The sequence below is a fragment of the Zophobas morio genome, unplaced genomic scaffold (assembly GCF_036711695.1).
Source record: "Zophobas morio isolate AGI-343-1 ecotype UQ-CSIRO unplaced genomic scaffold, CSIRO_AGI_Zmor_V1 ptg000002l, whole genome shotgun sequence".
In the NCBI taxonomy this organism is placed as follows: domain Eukaryota; kingdom Metazoa; phylum Arthropoda; class Insecta; order Coleoptera; family Tenebrionidae; genus Zophobas; species Zophobas morio.
In genome coordinates this window covers 17,626,196-17,646,396 of record NW_026972107.1, presented here as the reverse complement: position 1 = coordinate 17,646,396, position 20,201 = coordinate 17,626,196, and the positions used below count along the sequence as shown (strand labels likewise).

The 20,201-nt window shown below is 34.3% G+C and overlaps 2 protein-coding genes across 2 annotated transcripts in view; one reads left to right on the top strand and one right to left on the bottom strand.

The window, feature by feature from the left end:
• Positions 1–20,201, top strand: part of LOC135121146 (protein YIPF5) — a 281,890-nt gene that overhangs the window by 89,555 nt on the left and 172,134 nt on the right. The window lies entirely within an intron of this gene.
• On the bottom strand, positions 17,046–20,188 carry LOC135129190 (leucine-rich repeat-containing protein 24). The gene has a single exon (XM_064056311.1). It carries the CDS (start codon positions 19,894–19,896, stop codon positions 17,929–17,931), a length of 1,968 nt encoding a protein of 655 aa, XP_063912381.1. The 5' UTR covers positions 19,897–20,188; the 3' UTR covers positions 17,046–17,928.

Genomic DNA, 20,201 nt, shown 5'->3' with positions numbered 1-20,201 from the left:
AAAGTTAATAGAAAAAAGATTTGACAAGTTTCAAGTGGGTACTTGTGATAGACAATTAACGAAAGTCCTCAAGTGGTCATGACTTGTTCACATGCCACACGCTGCTCTATTACCCCACTTGAGTTAGATGGCATTCAAGTTTATACTTGAAACGGGAAAATTATGATGATCTAAGTCAGAACCTTGGATTCTGTAAATTGCGAAATGGGTCGTTCCTATTTCGTATTAGATTTAAAGAATGTTTTTTCCGTCATCAAGTTGCAACAGTTTTAAAGCTAGAAAAATATAAAAATTTTGGTCATTTTGTAAATTCTACACTAAATCACTAGTGGAATCCAAAAAAAGGTCAACCATGTGACAACACAGCTAAAACCTTGCAAATTAATACTTTGTGGAATAATTAAATGCTTCTTGACGATTTTATTTGGCAGAAAATATTTAGACCTAATGAAGCGGTTTATTTTGAATTTTTAAACGCACTCTGAAATTAGTGTGAAAACTGTAGGACGTTTACTACAATTTGTGTGTTGTTCATTTCTAAAGGAAAACTGGTATCAGAATATTGTTAAATAAATTTTACTCGAAATGGATACGTGACATGCTATCGTAACAGAAGTTTAATAATCCACCCCTATTTATAATTTCACCAGCACGGATAGTATTAAAAAAACTGTCTCAACCATAAAATTGTATACTTTATCCCAGAGATTACGTAGAGAATTTCTTCGAAACTTCGGTAAAACATTGATTTAGGGATTATAGAAAATTAACTAGAATTTATTTATTCATCTCCTCCAAGTTGGTGATCCCATCTAAAAAGTATTAAATAAATTTATACTGAAGAATATCTCTCGAAATTCAGAATGGTTATTGGTAAAAAAATGTTATACAGAAACCAAGGTGTTTCATCAGTTTTCTCAGTTAATTTTATTTTAAGTCGCCTGCAGTTGTGAGCAACTTTATAATTAGTTAATATTTTATTTCCACCAAAAATTGATAACGTGTAAGAAAATATTAATTGTTTTTTGAAAAATATGGTTGGGATATGTCTCATCTAATTTCTCCATCTTATTTTTGTTAGTAGGTAATCGTTTTTGAGTTTTTTATTTAATTGAAAACTGGTTTAATCGAGTGGTCCATAGCTATGTTTGATGATAATTACTTCAGCCATTTCAAAATCATCAGCCCATAATGACGCGTCGACCGTCACAGCGAATCTTAACCAATTTTAGACTTTTTAAGGGATCATTGTTTTTGTGTTAGTGGCTTTAATTTTTTAAATTATGTATTTCAAAAAATGTGACATATTTCCTAATTTCCACAAAATAACAGCATATCAGTTTCCAAGTTGGGATGATATGTGTAATAGTTAGAAAGAAAAAAAGTATCTTTTATCAGGTAATACATTTTTACACATCTATTTTTGTCATTTGCAAACTTATTACATGTATTGTAATGTGAATTGAAGCATGAAAATTATACACTAAAAATTATAAAATAAAATATACCTCGCTTTAGTTGTCACCTTATTGTTAAAAGTTTTCCAAATCATTTGTTAGAATCGTGTCAAGAATTTGCAAAACCACTTGTTCACGGTCTTCTAAGATTTTAGTGTCGGTCTGGAGAGAGAAGGTCAAAAGATATTATTGAGCATTAGTTTAGACGGTGCTCGACAATTTTTAAACTATCCGTAATTAGTGAGTAGATACGATCAAAATAACACCTGCATACTATTTGACGTAGAGATTAAAATCGTAAGTGTGGCGAGCTACTTACTAATCAATTGCTGTGGCCGTGATAAAGGTTATTTTATTTATTCATTTAAATTTTCACACAATTGTTTGATATATCTTCAGACATTAGTTAATTTCTTTTTAGAAAAATTTGTGATAAGAATTTCAAACTAAATTTGTATTTTTATGTCGCTGTATAGTTGCTAAAAATGTTGTATATCAGTATTTTATCTCTTTAGTATGTCTCAAGAACTAAGTTTAATTTTGTTTTAAGATGGAGATTGATAAAGATTAAATAATTTAAGATCTTCCTGATATCCACAAACATACGTCATAAGCGCTTTATTTTAACAGGTGCTAGTTTTTCCATGGTACTCTGTTGAAGGTATTGTTACGAAATAAACCCATACGCCGCCCCGGTACGACGGTGGGTCTTCCAGTATGTATCTGTAGTATGTATCTGTTTCTTGTAGTATGTAGGATGACTCATCGGCCGGACGGCGCGGCGTTCGCTAAAGGAAAGCCTGAAAGCGGATGTCGCGACGGGCCCAGAAAACCTTCGAAGCGGCGTTCTCGGTCCATCAAGAGAAACGTATAGGTTTAAATAGAGGCCACCGTCGGGAACGAGGATAATTCAGTCAATCGAGTCCACGAGAGTACAGTCAAGTACATAATCGCTGTGTAATAATCAGTCGTGTGATTCGAGTTATTAAGAAATATATAGTTGAGTTTAACCCACGCCGATTTTTAATCACCCGTTCAATGCAACAGTATTATCGATTGATTATTATTATAACGTTTTTACTGCTGTGTTTAAACACATTTGTAGAAAACTCTGTATTGTTATCCATGTTTTTTGAAATAAAAATATGATTATACTACGTATCATTTACAAAAACTTGCCTCGATCTAAAAAGGAAATTCTGTGGACAAGGTACAAACTGCAAAAGCCACCACACAGTGTACACCTGATGAATGAAATACGTGATACTGCATTGGCTAAAGTCCGAATTGGTATCAAAATTGTATTTTCATGTAATAAAAATGTAGGCGGACTTCTAGCGTTATTTGATAAAATTTAGATTATTTTCTAATTTGGTATTTTGGAGTATCGAAATTTATTCAAGTGCTACTTTGTTGCTCTGTGACACTCTTAAAATAAAACCTTATCAGATTTTTAAATGCATTTAAAAAGATTCCAATAAAAATTTTTGAGAGCCATGTCTCAAGTTTAGAATGTAGCTAAATAGCTTTAGCGTTTCTTATTTCCCTCTCTCGAAAATGTAAGTGCGCCAAGTTGGCATAGATTCTAATAGCAGCCTAAACTCATTCGAAATATCTTTCAAATAGTCCAGTCAAATTAGCGATCAACCTCGGAATGAGAGATAATAAGCTGAATTTTCGTATATACCTTCATTTTGGCGTTTTAAAAGTTGTCTCAAAAGTCTCATAAAATCTCGTGTCTGCGTCATGAGTTATTCCAGGTCAAATGTCAAAAGAAACAGTTTTTCGCAATTATCTCGGTTTCTATTGCTCCAATGAAGTTAACATTTATTACCATAATTATAGAGCAGAAAATTTGGGACAAATTTTATTTGAAATATTTTTTGTTGCGCTCAATCGTTTTTGAGATAATAGGGCGGTGTGAGCGCAGCGCTCATACATATAGGTACGTAGTGTAATGCAAGATCAACCGTGAATATCTGTTAATAGCTTGAATTTTGAATAATTTGTATTATTTATCAATTAATACATTGTATTTAACAACATTTTACATATTTTCAATATATTCATTTAATAATACTTATCTACTTTGTGTAATTAAAAACTCTTTAAATGAAACACTTATTGTATATCTTAATTTATTGAAAGTAGATTTTAAGTAGAAAAATAATTAAGTACTTTATCTTTAAAACGTGTAAGTTTAGTAGATATATTAGATAATATATTATACTTGTTATACTATTATATATCTTAAAGTTATATTAATTTATTCAAAGTAAATTTTAAGAAAGTAAAACGAGTGAATATATTTTAATTTTATCTTTATTCAGCAGCTGTACATTTCTTACGATTTTTTTTTATCTTGCATTACACTACGTATGGATGAGCGCTTCGCTCTCACCGCCCTCTATCTCAGAAACGATTGATCGCATCGAAAAATGTTTCAAATAAAATTTGTTCCAAATTTTATGCTCTACAATTATTATAATGAACATTAACATCATTGGAGCAATAGAAACCGAGATAATCGCGAAAAACTCTTAATTTTGACTTTTGGCCTTGAATAACTTACGACGCAGACACGAGATTTTATGAGACTTTTGAGACAACTTTTAGAACGCCAAAATTAAGGTATATACAAAAATTCAGCTTATTATCCCTCATTCCGAGGTTGATGCCTTTTTTATGCTAAAGTGACTGGACTATTACATCAGTACACACAAAAATGGAATGATTCATTTTCAACTTCAAATTTGATAACCGTTTGCTAAGATACCGAATCTTTCTGTTAATTGCGGAATTTTTTATCATACAGGAAAAGCGTGGCAATGTTTAAGTTCAGTTGGGTTACTATATGGATCAATCTATAATAATTTTGCTTAAAATCAAATTCATTTTAAAATTTTGTGTATTCATTAGAAAAAAAAAATGCATCATTTAAACATTCTGTCGGATTCCAACTAAGGTGCAGTGGCTAAGATTCCGAGGTTACACTTATGTTTAAAAGTACTATTATTAAAAATAATTTCGCAGGCGAAAACTTTCCAAGTTTTAAAATGTGATATTGTGGCCTTCTGTTTTTGGTGATAAGACTCTGAAGTATGGTATTAGATAAGTTCTTGAGTTCATTAATTATTATTTTTAAAATTCGTTGTTTTGAACAGAATGATAACAATAACATCAACATTTTCAACCAACATTTTCATTGCAGCGTGATATATATTAATATTATTTGAAGTACTGGGAAACCATATTGCCGCGATGTGCTAATCGTAAAAAAGTGTGGAAAAGTTTTGTACTTGACGATGACCTTATAAATTGCAAAAAACAACAAATTGGTTGAATATATTTTCTTAATCTATAGTGATAGAAAGGGGAACAATTAATGTTTATACAAGCAAAGATAAAGACTTAATAAATACCTACTCCTAGTAATTAGTTTGCGGAAAACTGACCACAGCTGTTTTGCTCCACACTTCCTAAGAAAATCGAATCAGGTCTGAGTCCATGTACCTCTGATATTCAGTGAAAAAATACCGGCATTAGTAGTCTGATCAGATTGGAAAGAAATATCAATATTATCTACGTGATTCTTGATTGCATCTTCATTATACTGAACACCGCCTTGAGTTACGAACAATTCTTGTTATCGATGTCTTAGAAATTCAGTTCCAATATTTAATAAAGAAATTTATCACTTCTTTAGTTCTTTTGTGTGTGATGTGTATGGCACGATATATGTAAGCTGTACGGAAAATTCATTTCCTTGAGATGCTGTTGAACAACATTGTAGGGTAGGTAATTGAGCAAAAAAGTCGCGAAAAATATTCCGTTTTCCTTCAGGCAAATAAACGCTTTTCATATTCGATCCAAACTAAAATATATTACACTGTTAATGGAGCCATCCAGAATTTTTTCAATATCGGCAGTAGTCGATCTGTGAATGCGACACTTTATGAAGTAGGGCTGTTTTAAATCATTCGTATTATTTTTTAATTGGATTTTCTCCGCAGTCTTTAGATTCGGAATTTTAAATTTGTTTGAGTGTTTAACCAAACTTTAGTTTTGAGCTATTGTCTTGGCTTTGCTGAGTTGTTGCTTTATGTGATTAGAAGGGCCAATTAAAAATCACGAAAAGTATTGCGTTTAAAACGTTTTCTTCCGGCTTTATGAAAATGATTTGTGCACGCTCTTGATAATGACATTTTAATTGCATTTCTTTCCAGTCACTTCGGAATACATCTCATGGTGTCTAACATGGCTTCGAGGAAAGTGGTTGAGGTTTATAGACCCAAGGCAGAAGCGCTAAAGTAATTACTCTTAATGGAAGCATTTTACACTAAGGCAGTGTACCGCTTTTCAGAAAATATCTACTAACGAAATGATGAGGGATAATTTTCCCCGATAATAATTTATGAAAATTCTATAAGAAAGTTATTAATGTCGTTTTAGCTCTACAATTTAACCACGGAAAGCTGTTGTAATTGCAGCAATCTACGTTGTAGACTTTTCTACAAAAGCGGTTCTTATCTGGAGAGTTAATCGCCGATTTTTGTGACAAGTACACAACAGAGTTTCTTTATAAATTGGGGAAGTATTTGTATGTTAATCAGATCGTAATTTTTGAAGGAAGTAAATGCTTAAGTTTATTGTGTGTGACGAAAGACGATTAGTTTATTTGACGGAAGATGGATTTTAATTGGATCGATAAATTTGTATTGTAAACGGGTGTCGTATTCTTGGGCTTTGAAGCGAAATTTCTATTATATTTGACCAGAAAGCAATTTTTTACGGCAATTTCTAAAACTTGTCACGAAAGCTTACTAAGTGGAGCACCCTCCATTTATTCATAAATCAAGTTAAGCCTGATTTCAACCCCCAATATTTATGCGTTTTGGTAGGACATGTTACTCGCATTCGTCATCATCATGATTCACAATGCAATAACATATTGCCCCTAGTTTCTTTCTCGGCCCGAGTTTCCTCCAAACAGTTTTTAATTTAATTAACGATGACTAATGTTCCTGCTTTTTGTAATTTTACATATTCTTGTAGTCATCGCGTCTCATAAAGTTGTGTTAAAGTTTGAACAACTTGAGTTAACGAAATTGTAATAAAAGATGCAATTTTTAGGAGTTATAGAGAAAGTTTTCTCCATAAATTTGGTAAATATATCTAGTTAACAAAAAACAAAAGTTCTAATTTAAAGTGTAGCTTTTCCCCGTGGAATATTTGTATTCAGCCCAGGCGATGTGAGTAAAAAGATCTTTAGCAACAAAAGAGGAATGATGAAAGAATGGCTTACTTTTTCTGCTCATTTAAACTGTGTATCTCCACCCGCATATACAGCAACAAGAAATCTTCAGTAACGATGTCGGTTCTTTGGATGCCGAAAAAATTATTTAGCTGCTTTCGAACCGACGCAGCAATTTAAATGTTCGCAATGAGCGAAATTAGGGATAAATACTTCTATGTCATAGCTTTCCGGATGTGCATATAAATTCTATTCAATTTGAATAGTGAAAGCAGTCGCTTTATTGTATTAAATCGGACTAAAATCTAAACGTATGCAAATTAACGTCGTATCTCATTGTGCGCAAAGGATTTGGAACTGTAAGTTATCTTTCTATCCATCGTGGCTGTTGTCGTCCATTAATTAGGGTTTACGCTGTCAGCTATTATCCTGTCCCATCACTGGATTAACCCGTTTTCTTTTCATATATGAAACGTGAAAATTATGGAACAATGGGGAAGATGGGCCCGTCCTCACCATCTCGGTAAATATGCCGTTTGTATCCGTTTCCGGTCTGTTGGAAATTACATTATCGACCAGGATAAACTTTTGATAGATAGATCGCAGTTAGCGCACTTGCTAGTCATTCTGGTCACGATCCGGCTCGTTCTATTCAGCTCGCCGGACTGTTATTGACCTGGCTAACGTCACCACAAATCACAATTTAGATATAGATTAGGGACGTATACCATCTGAACTAAATAATGAGCCATTACCTGGAAGTTCCTACCCATTTTCACTAAATAGCTACCTGCGTAATTTACGAAACAATGCAGAAGGTGTGTATCTTTACGTTGTCATCACATGCCACCACTAATTACGATTTCTATGAACATTATACCGTGCGAAACATCTTAGTTCTAGACACAATACGTTACGCACACCCTCAACACGAAACAAGCTAACATAAATGGGAACGCGTTTTGCCAACAATGTTGCCACTAAACTCAAATCTCAACATTACCATTTTTATCACAAAGGCGAGCAGTAAAGTATACCAAGTTTACTTTATCTTGTTGTTAACTATCTGTAGAGTGTCAAAAATGTTAACAAAGTCATAATTATTATTGTTAAAGGGGTGAATTCATTTTAAACAGATGTCAGTGATCAAAAAATTCAACTGTAAACTGAGACAAAGAGTTGCCTGTTGTTGTTTCTTCATGGTATTGAAAAAATTGCCCCTTGAATTGAAATATATGTTATTGTAAGCATAGCTTTTTCAAATATTCAGAATTTATTCTAAGGCGGCACTGAAATTTTTGAACCTAAAAAGTGCATATTGATATTTTGTTTGTGAAATTTGGAAATTAGGCACGCATTAATGTGTTCGACACTTTACTAAAAGCTGATGCTCCAAGAACTTTATCTCGAGTTGCAGAGGCTTGGATTTATTTTTAACGCCGAAAATTAAAATTGTAGAAAACATCAATATTCAAATTTTAATAAAAAAAGCGAACAGCCACGTTGTACATCCGCCGTGGGCGTAAAGATAATCTAAGCTACATTTTTGTTCGTTTGAAAAAATAAAGTCAGGGGGAATAGGTGTCAGATCCCATCATTAAAAACAAAATTTGAAGCAAGGTGCAAAAAAAGAAGGAAAACTTGTTCAAATTGTTTTACGGAATGCCGACAAGGAACAAAGTTGGTCAAGTTTTGTTCATTAATCTAAACTCTAATCGCCTTCTATATGCAGAGCTTGGAGGTATTTTCTACTAAAAGAAAACGTATTTTTAAATTTGGTGTAAGAGACAATATTCTATGCCCGGGAATCAACCATCTTTGTGACTGAACTTTAACGAACTTGAACTTGGAAACTGAAGTATGTATATTAAAAAAATTGCTTTACCATATTTCAAGTGGATTAGTGGATTAGGAAACTAAAGCTATGATTCCATGCACGTACATACGTAAAATAGAACAAAAAATATTTTATTTAAACGTGACTCCAAATTCGAGATACTTTTATTTGATTTTAGCAATTTAATCACACTTGTTATTTTAATTTTGTTGTCTATCTTTTCTACTTTATCTCGTATAGTATCTAAAGAAAATCATAATTTCACTTGACGGTAAGTGTCTTTGGGTGCCTAAAATTGATGATTTTTTTTTAATATAAAACTTAGGAGAAAATTATTGCCATTGTTATTCTTCTAATGAAAACAGAGTAATGTCTTCGATTCATAAGGGTCATTTTTATTAATACATTTTTTTTAGTCATATCTTTGAAGATTAAAAATGTAAGAGTTTTTTAATTTTTCGTTTCCCTTATTTTAAAATTTATTACAAACAACTACTCTTTTTTAAAAAAAGTTTTTGTGGGAGCTTTGAAAATAATAAAATAAGGAAATTAGTCAAATATATGTTAATACCGAGTGACTATTAAGATTCGTTATTTTTTTGGTCAGGTTGGCAACCTATTTAAAATTTTATGATGACATACCTGGTGTAAAATTACCAATCCAAAAATTTGCTGCAATCATTAATATTTATAAGGTGGTCCATCGTTTATTATTTTTTTAATAAACATTTCGTTAACTCAGCTTCCATTTGTAATTCCGCTTCTAAGTCGAAAGTATTCGATTATATTCGGGGGATAGAAGGTATTAAGCGCGCAGCTCAACTGAATAAAATATCGACTGCAGCTATTATTTTGAAGTAATCGTTAGTAATAACAAACTTAGATTGATTGTTTTATTGAATTTGGAGTTGATTGAAGATTGTTTGAGAATTGCATGCTATTCATAATTCAAAACAACGAGAATCTTACGACAAATAAAATAAACTTGGTATCCCATGAGCGACTTGTATGTCTGCGATAGTTTTAGACGAAAGAAACTTGAAACAATTTGTAATAAATTAAATTTCAAACTTCTTCTAAAGAATTGTTTTTATGTAAGAGAAGTATTACAAATTTTCTGTTGTTTAGTTGCTTGTTGATCCGGTTCACTGAACTCAAAGTTTGTTTGAAAACGAACAGAAAAGTCGCATTATGAAAACATCTGTAGACTCATTATTTTCCTGAAATTATGACTTAAAAATTAAATAGGATTAGCCGTTTGAGACTAATCTCAAATTTCTGACTGTAGTGGGCAGTAATTCATTGTATTGTTTTGTAGTCAAAGTAGCAATTCTAGCAAATCCTTTATTTCAGAGTTTTATAATAATTATGTTTGAAACGACAGATCTGACGAAGTCTGTACAACATATAGAAAAGAGTGTAGAAAATCACTTAACTTTTAACAAAAAGTGAACTTTGAAAAGCAATGTTACATGGTTAAACATAAATAGCTGAATAAGTATTCAGATTATGGTTTAATAAGATACAGGGATTATAAGTGACAGAGAAAGTTTAAAGAGGGTTACGAATCCATTCGAAGACTAAACTCGTTTCGGTCGTTACAAAGAGTTGGGACTGCGTTAAAATTTGCACAGTTCATGAATTACTCTGGGGTGACCACCCAGCCACCAACATAATATTTAATAGATGCCAATATGATATTTGGGATACTGAAAGGTTTTGAATTTTGCATCATTACAACAACCTCAGACATCAATATTTTTGAAAGTGAACAGAAAAATTGGTCAAAGGTTATTTAGACACAAAAAAATTACGTGACGTCATCAAATTGTTGATGGGAATGATTAGGTAGATTTTGGTTTGAGTTCTACACGATATTCCGAAGATATATAGTACTTCCTTAGATTATGCTCCGATATTAAAAATGGAGTTTCAGTTTATTAAATTCGTGTTATTTGGTGTATGAAACTATATTCAGGATCTTGTTATCGTTTTTATGACCGGTTTCGACTAGTAACTAGCCATCTTCATTCTTTTATAATATTATGTAAAATTTTGTTCGTTCCAAAGAGTTATTTTTTTTATTATAAGTAATTGAACACCAGCAAATACAATTTTATAACGCATATACTTTATTACTAAATAAAACTGGACATACATAATGCGACTAATATTCAACGGAGTGTCGGTTGCTACCGATTTGGTCACCCTCACCCCAAATCACAATATAGACACAGATTGTGATCGGACACTATTCGGACTTAATAATGAGGCATTACGGGAAATTTGCCACCTATTTTCACCAAGTAACCACATGTAATTTAAACGTTATAAACGACCGACGATTATACACACAAGGTTTAGTTTATAAATTTATAATGGTCTCAATAGTAGATAATAACCCGATTATGGACTTGGTAATGGATGCGATCCCAAACGCCGCACTCCTGAATTTATGCAACGTTCCACTTTCTATATTATTTACAATTATATTTCAATTTTGTCGACGCCCGGAGAACCATATTTTACCAATAAATTGAAAACTTACTAATCCACACCAGTTAATCGCGGAAACGTGAAAATGCCGGTTTATCTTTTAATTCCGCGTTCCACTATTTAAATTTGCCTCGGTTTTCAGCTGCCAGAGAAAAATCTACTTGAAAGTATGAAATAGTGGAAGTAATAACAACGATTTTTACACTTGGCTGCGTTGTGAGCAATCAATGAATGGATGTATTGGTTTTTCTACTTTCGTCTGTATTTTACAGAGATAGATGGCGATAAAGTCACGCATAAAATTCGTAAGATCTTTAAGCGTAAAGAAAGTAACGGAAACCAATAACCGCAGTCTAGGACAAATTAAATGTTCACATTTCGCTAATTGGAGTGCTTAGATGCGTCACTTTAAAACGACATCAAAAGTTACAGTTGAACGGTTTTTATCCTTACTGATAATGATTTTATTCTTCATAAATCAATCAAGTAGGAAAGAAGTACAAAAAAAACCATCGGATTATATTGTGTAAAGAATTAGAAACATTCTTGTAATTATATTTTATGTACTTATATTATTAGTATCAACACCCAAGTGCCAACCTTTCCAATCCTTTTCTCATTCACTGTCCTTCGATTAATATTCTGGAGAAAATTTAATCTTTTTGCCTACAATGATTAAATACAACCCTTAGAATTGTTGCAGACAATATAATCTAAAAATAAAGTGCGAAGCTTTAAATTTTAGAACCATTTTAGGAGATGCTGCAGGAGTTTAGACATAGTCACACCGGCCATATATACTCTTTTTAGAAATGTATGTAGTACATAGAATTTGAGCTAGCTGGGGATCTAAGTATGTATACAATCCCCTTTATAATACGTTTACCGAACAGATGGAGTTGTAAAACTGGGTGATCTTCACGTGATATTTTAAAACCCTAATATTATTGGTCAAGGGTTGTGGGCTCGACCGTTTTCACGCAGCTGAACAAATTATACCTGTCTTTTACATTTAGGTCTAAAGCTTTCACTCTTACTTGTACCATCGTGTCCTCGTGTCGTCGGGCTTGTCTTCACTTTCGTCTCATTTTTCGTGTATTTTGTTTTAATCGTTGATTCGATCTTGTCTGCAAATCTGTCTTTTTCAAGATTCTTATCTTATTTTGGGATGGGCAAGTCGAGTCTCTGATTACACTATGCAACAAATTAAAAAAAAATAAAATTCACAGAATGCACAGTATGTAGTTAAAATTTCTTACCTCAAACTCAATTGAGGATCATGCTTGAAAGAATCGTATCACATCAGGTTTCAAAGTGAAAAGTGTTTATTGAATTTTTTGAAATCATACAAAATTAATAAAACAAAACTTCATTTTTCATTGAAAAAGGTCTTTTTTTTCGAACGATTGGCATTCTTATTGTAGCCAGATCTCGCAGTATCCCTCTGAAGACACCAACAGAAGTCTGCAAGCATGGGTGGATACATAAAAGCGATATTTTTACGATTAAATGCAATCAAGTGACCCAAAAAGTAAGAAAAACAAAACACCCGTTATATATGTTTTATGATGTGATATGGGTATAAAACATTTTTTTCTTTAGTATATGGAGTATAGGTACCCAACCTATCACATCAGGTATCACAATGAACAGTGTTTATTGAATTTTTTGAAATCATACAAAATTAATAAAACAATACTTCATTTTTCATTAGAAAAGGTCTTTTTTTTCGAACGATTGGCATTCCTATTGTAGCCAGATCTCGCAGTATCCCTCTGAAGACACCAACAGAAGTCTGCAAGCATGGATGGATACATAAAAGCGATATTTTTACGATTAAATGCAATCAAGTGTCTCAAAAAGTAAGAAAAACAAAACACCCGTTAACTATGTTTAGTGATGTGATATGAGTATAAAACATTTTTTTCTTTAGTATATGGAGTATACCCAACCTCAAACACTATCTGAACTTTCTGTGAATTTTTTAGTGTTGCATAGTGTTATAAGTCTGGAGGAATCATATTCCGCTTCAGAATTTAGTTTCTCCGATATGCAGTATTTTTTTATCGTAAAAAAACTTTAATAAATCAGAATAAAATTGTATTTTTTAATTTTTATTAAGCATGTAATACTTCTATTGAGTCCGCCAAATCGTCGATTATCTTACCAGTTGAAACACACGTAAGAATTTGTTTCTGTTTATAAGCTTTAACACATACTCTATAGGCATATGAAACGCACGTGACCACTCTATATGTTCGGTAAACGAATTATATGAACTATTTACAAGCCACCGTTATCTTTAGAACTGTTTCGGACGATGTAACCTAGAAATAACCCGACAAGTAATGTACAGAAAATTTCAGCTACCTGCCCACCGATAACATGGCTTAAAAATTTATCCATTCTAGCCATAAAAACGACCTCTGGAATTGTTTCGGGTTCAATCGGTTTTAAATTGGGTATAGATAAACGTATCCATTCCGGGAATGTTACATATACACAGAGAATCTAACTCAAAGTAAAGCTTCACACAATCCTTGAATAACTGTTCCTTAATAAACTTAGAGACTGTTGTCGGCATACTGAGTGCATGAAAATATCTACAGATTTCCATTAATATATGTATATTTAATTTGCAGTACCTATACATCAATTAAATACCTAATTAGATTTCTCTAACCCGAACCCTAAATTGTTAAATACGACCATGTGAAAGTTTGTAATTTCTTCTGTAGTACACATGTGTTTAACTACACATCTGGACATTTTCATTTAAACACATGTAAATTTCGCGTTAAACGTGGCAAGTTGTTATTATACACGTTTTGGTTTATTATATTTTAAATTACGCTGTGTCTAAACTCCGGTCCCCGTATACCGTTTTATCATACTAAAAAGTTCTAAAGTCATATGATGTGCCACAAGATTTCATATCACTTCAGCACTAATCGTGATGGTAGGCAAGCTATTGCTTTCCGCCCAGTGAGTTATGGGTTCGAACACTCGCTATCGATTTTTTTCTGGAGTCTTACGTCTTAGTAAATTTTTTCAAATTTCACTAACTTGAAGAATGTGTTATATATAATAGCGAGCAAACAAGTATAATTCGATGTGTCGAGAAGAAAATGCGCATTTAAATACCGTGTTAGCGTATTTTAAATTTGCAAAGAGGGAAAACACGCAGTGCAACATTTGTTCTCAACTGTGAAGACCCAAATGTGTCCTATGTTCAAATTTGGGTTCAATAAGATGGTGCTCCGCGTCTCATGCTATTGATGTTGCGCACCATCTGGATAATATTTACTGAAATAGATAAAGTGACCACACTTCTTCCGATTTTATGCCATTAAACAACAGGCCTTGTGATATTAATGATTTAAAATTAAGAATGTAATTTGTCCCCTTGTAATTCATATATACAATAAAAGTAGAACCCGCTTCATAGAAGCACTTAATCACGCCATTAATTTAATCACGCAATTAATTGAGCACGTGACGAAATTCAACCAATCCAATTTTGCGACTCACAGGCTAATTACGCCTTCATAATGAATTGTGTCTACATAAATATTTAAATGACTTGCTGTAAACATATCCGAAGATTTTTATTAAAAATAAATATCAATAAATAAATAACTCTGCTGTTAATTTCCAAAATTTTAAAGCCAATCGCGAAAAACTAAGTCAACCTGTTCAAACGTCAATTGTTAAAGTTCATTCTTGAAACTTTGTCTAATATATTCCACACTTTACTCAAATGTTGCATAGGTGCTGTTAAAATGGAGGTGGTAGCTTATGTGTTAAAACGTTGCGTGAAAATTTTTGCTTTGTTGATTGCTTTTAACTAAGCTGTTAAATCATCAGCTATTCATTTTAAGACGCAACCAGTTATACACACGTGAAATACGCACAACTGTTCTTAGTGGCAAGTGTACTTAAAAAGGCATATTTCAAAGTTGCGTGAAAAACATATTTATCATTATTATCACGTTTAGGGTGACATAACTGCTGGTCAGGTCGTTGAAAGTTCTGAAGTAGCACGTGCGCCACTCACGACGGCTTGTTACACCCTCGTTATGCAAAAGTTTCAAATCAAATTTACGGTACACTTAGTACTAAAACAATTAAAGCAATTCATTTTCGGGCCGTAAAGAAACTTTAGTTTTTACCACATGTTTTATTCAAAAGCAAAAAAAAAGGAAGCGGCACCGGTGGCATTCTGTTCTAAGGACAATGTTGTTCAACGGCGTTACTTGATTTATTATTACAAAAAAGAGACACCGGTTATAAAACTAATGAGCGAAGTTACTCGAAAATGGAATTATCCACGGCAGGAAGTTTGACGTTCCAATATCTAAATTTATACGGAAGAATAATGTTGCTTGTAATAGCTAGCTTCTTTCCTGCACAGCAACTATTGACATGCTCTAGCGGGTTTTCCTGTTGGTGGAAATTGCTTAGTGGCGAGTTGACTAAACCATGTAAGTATTTATAACTTAAATAATTTAGCATTGGTTTTATTTAACACAGCGCGTATCGATTGCACTTGGCATAGTCAATACAATGAAGTGACCTACAAATGGATAATGATTTTAATGTAGGAGGGTCTTAAAAATCATATCATTTCGGATCCAACAAAGCAAAATATCAGATAAACTACAGTCCACACTTACGATTGTGATCAGTAAAGAAATCTGTACACTGTATTTGTCGCTTAGTACTTGATGAGTAGATTAAAATTTAATCAAGCATATCTATGATGTCATTGAAACGAAAAGTTGATTTATACGTAGAACCGCAACACAATCATCCAAGTCTAAATGCTATGAAAGACTTACTGAAAAATAAAACAAAATTACCATTGAAAACAACTTTTTGTCAAGAGAGCAGACAGTGAAACTTGTAGTATCCGATTTATTGTTCCCAGCAAACCATCTGGAACGAAAGTAAATACAGGTAGGTAAAGTGTATTTTAACGGAACTTGGAAGATTTGTCATACTTTTTTTTTCGGAAATAAAATTTATTTTTATACTGTTAATAAAGCAAACTGGTTGTGGCAGATTGTTATGTATTTGAAATGTTAAATGAAAGGAAAATTTAATTACGGAAAAAATGGGAGAGCTTTTAATTTTTTGCAAAAGCTCCAGATTTCCGTTTTTAACGTTATTGGTGAACATTAAATATAAGATTCCAACTTAATTACATTCTGTTACAGCTAAAACATTTACACTTCAGATGATAATTTTCTCGGATTGTTTGTAAAAACGTATATGCATCACACGGTGTGAATAATTTTCTGTAGAGTTTTTTCTATTCAATTGCAAATGCATCATATTTACCACAGAAAAACGATTTTTGTTATAGTTTTTCTTATTTTATTACAAATTCAATACAAAAAATGTACAATATTGTAATGTATCTTAAAAAAGGACCTTTTCACTTTGCTCGTTTTAAATTTGTATTAAAGACTGCTTAGTGGCAATTCGCCTCCAGAAAGTTTTAATCAACATTATTTTTATACTTTTTAATCAGATAATTATTTTAATTTAATTTCATTAGTTAAATGTAATTAGATGTTTAAATATAAATACCAACCAAGTCATTTAATCACAAAATTTTAGGGAGGTGGCAGAAATGCACAAGCAATTTTTGCTCATTTTGTGAAGTGTTCGAATAAATCGGGGTTCTATAAAAATAAATCATACGTAATGGAATTGTCTAGCCATAAGATCGTGTGTATTAATAGTATTTAATGATTGTGATGAAAGATAACAAGGTGATATGCATCTGAATTCAATTTTGTATTATATTTCAAAAGTGAGGCACAGGTTTTATGTTCTGCCCCCCTATTTAAGGCATTAATGAATTTTGTTTTTGAAGTTTAAACGAAAAATGGGAGCTGGGATATACTAAAGTAGTGATGGTTATCTACATATGTGGGGGACACGTTTTTTATAAGTTTCGAAATTTAAGAAAATGGAAACATTAAAACAACAATATTCTTACGTTGTTTATTACCAAAAGTTTCGCACCTTTTTAGTTGACATTTATATACATCTTGGTAACATTAAGAATACTGAATTATTGTTAATTGATATTAGGTACCGTTAATTTAGGGTATAACATTGTAATATATTGTTTTAACATTACACCTTTGTTGCAAACAACAAGACATTTTTACATATTTACTGTCTATGTATTTTACATAAAAATTTTTCACTAGCAGCTGACAATGATTCCATACAGTTACAATAAATACAAAAATAAACAACTTACAATATCGAAATAAATACTTTTTCAATAAAATTAAAACTGACCATGCAGTTCGCCCTAGTTTATTACATATATTTAAAAAACGTTTCACTGACAATTATTTTACCCGAAATTTGATGTTATATGTTACTGGGAACGTTAAATAGAGCATCATTTTATAATGTTAAGCTTCACACAGGGAGTTTAACGACAAAATATATGAATTATTTGTCCGTATGTTACAAAATGAATCGGTGTTTTTAAGTTGATTTCAGAAAAACCGTAATCGATCTGGGAATTATTAAATATAAATTTTCAGTCTTTTGAGCGTGTATACTTATTCTAGAAATTGATAACTCCATAAACAACATTATCTACAATATGTCTATTATACACAATATTTACAACAAGTTTCGCTACGAAACAATTATTTATCACATAAGGAAATACAAACTTATCTAAATTTTCCCCTTCCGGTGTACTTCACAGCACAGTGGTAAAACTTAAAAGAAAAAAATATATTTACAAACAGTCCATGCTGCGACCCTCTCACATGAGGGTATAATTAGGAACAAACAGTCTTTGGTAAGTACAGGTGGACACATACACGCACAGCAAATCCAGTCTCTTAAACGTCAGTACCGCAGCCTTCCTGATACCCCTCGTCGGGCGAATTTCTACTGTGAGTCAGCGCTCTTTTGAGTGCCGTCACCGGTGGTAAAACGGGAACACCTCCCTTCTGCCACACCCTCAATGTTTTAGCGTTCGTCGGTAGGTTTATTTGCTGTGCAGACGTCGAAACCACCGTCAAAGGCTTCTGTTCGGCAATAGGAAGACCATAATCTGCAGGATATCCTTGAGCGTTGCGGAAAGCCAGTTCTTCAATGGACCCACCTCCACTCATCCCGTCCATGATGGGCGTCTTATCGTCGTAAAAATTCAGCTGTCGCGTGTAGTCTGCATCGCCGTGCTCCCACAGACCCGACGGATAAAGGGAATCGGCGTTGCGACTGTATTCACCGCTGGCAGGTCTTTCTGGCATTTCGACCGAATAACAATCTTCCGACGTTTTAGTGTCGTTAATTAGGTCAGGATTGTTCCCGGAGGCTGATGATGGCGAGACGAAACAGGAAGCGGGCATCACGCTGCCGTTACCGTTATAATTCGCCGTAGTGTAAGAAACCTCATTCATCCTAGGCGGTTTCTGTACGGGATTGCAGAAATTTAGTTCCGTTGGTTTATTGTGTTCGTTAAAAGTGGAGGTCTCGTCAGCTGGGACCGTAGAGACTTTCCCATTGGCGGTCCCATTGACCACCGTAACGACCTCAATTTGACCCGAGGTTTTGCTTTCGGAAAAAGGGATCCGTCTCAGGCGAACCAACAACACGAAAATGACTAACAGTATGAATATTATTAGGATTACGAGGGCAACACTTAAACCGGCTATTTGACCGCTGCCGAGAGTTGTTATTCCTGCAGCGCGCATCGACACATGAAGAGTAAAGTTGGCTTCTGCGTTACCGGCGCGATTCTCCGCCACACAATAAAATTCACTCGAATTAATTTCCTGGACGTTGGTTAACACCAAGATGCTCCGTTTTTCCTGTTTGCCCTCTTCGTAAACGTAGATTTTTTGGTGAGAGCTGAACGCCGAGTTGTTCAGGAGCGGACGGCCGTTCCAATACCAGTTGATGTTGGCGATCGGGATTGCGTTGGCTCGGCACAGGATCGTGGCGTTGTGGCCGGAAGTCGCTTCGATGTAGCGGTTGACTGGAAGAATTTCGGGCTTGCAGGCGAAGTCGTCGACGTGAAGTTCGCTAAAAGTCTTATCGATGACTCTTTCGGGACCTCCGCTGCAGACGGGCGCGATGGTATACGGGATGTTGTTGTTAACAAGCCATTCCTTCACGGCCCTCAAGCGACAATCGCAGTGCCACGGATTATCGTGCATTTCGATACCGTGGAGCCGATTGAGGGTCTCTACGGTGCGAAGTCTTAATTCGGAAAGCCGGTTTCCGTTTAGCTTGAGCGACTCCAACATTTCAATTCCTTCGAAGGCTTTCGATGCTATTACTTGAATCTCACAGTTTGATAGATCCAGCTTAATAAGCCCCGGAATCGTTTTGAATGCGTGGCTGTCAATTTTTTGAATCGGATTATGCGAAAGGACCAGGTCGCGCAAGAAAGGTACATCCCGGAAGGTCCCCGAAGGTACGGCCGTTAGTAGATTATGCGATAAGTCGAGTTCTATTAGGTTCGTCAGTCCTCTGAATGCGAGATCATCAATTTGACCGATCCGGCACCGTCTTAAGAACACACGCTGTAGGTTAAGTAGACCCGATCTGACGAAAGTTTCCCGCGGGAGGATCTGCAAATTATTTCCGGACAAATCCAATACTTGCGTCTCCGGATCGACGCTCTCGGGAATGGTGATGAGTCCTCTTTCCATGCACTCCACCGTTTGTTTGCCACCTTTCCACTTGCAGGTGCACGGCGACGGACAGTTGCCTCCGAGGCCGCCGCACGGGGCGAACACCAGGAGCGTAACCAGAAGCCGCAGCGGGCGGCCGAACTTGAGCAGCACCACCATCACCATGGGTTTTCACATCGGATTTCTGGAGGAGGTCTATGGCTCGCGCGACGTATCCACATCCACGGCGGCACTAATTAAGTGGTTAGTCCCATGGGTGCGCGAACGTCGTCCCCTTGCGCGTACATCATGGACGCCGAACGCTGACTGAATGAGAGGGCTGTCTACTCCTTCCTCGTTGTCTCGCACCCTCACCTCACGCCTCCGGCCCCGTCACCATCTCGGCGTTGCGCACTGGTTCACAAGTAACCACCGCATCACCGTACTGATTTTTGCTTTGCCCTACAACATGCTCTCATTAATAACGTCTT

Excerpts from the sequence above, each read along its gene's own strand:
- LOC135129190 (XM_064056311.1), bottom strand. The coding sequence starts at position 19,896 with ATGGTGATGGTGGTGCTGCTCAAGTTCGGCCGCCCGCTGCGGCTTCTG.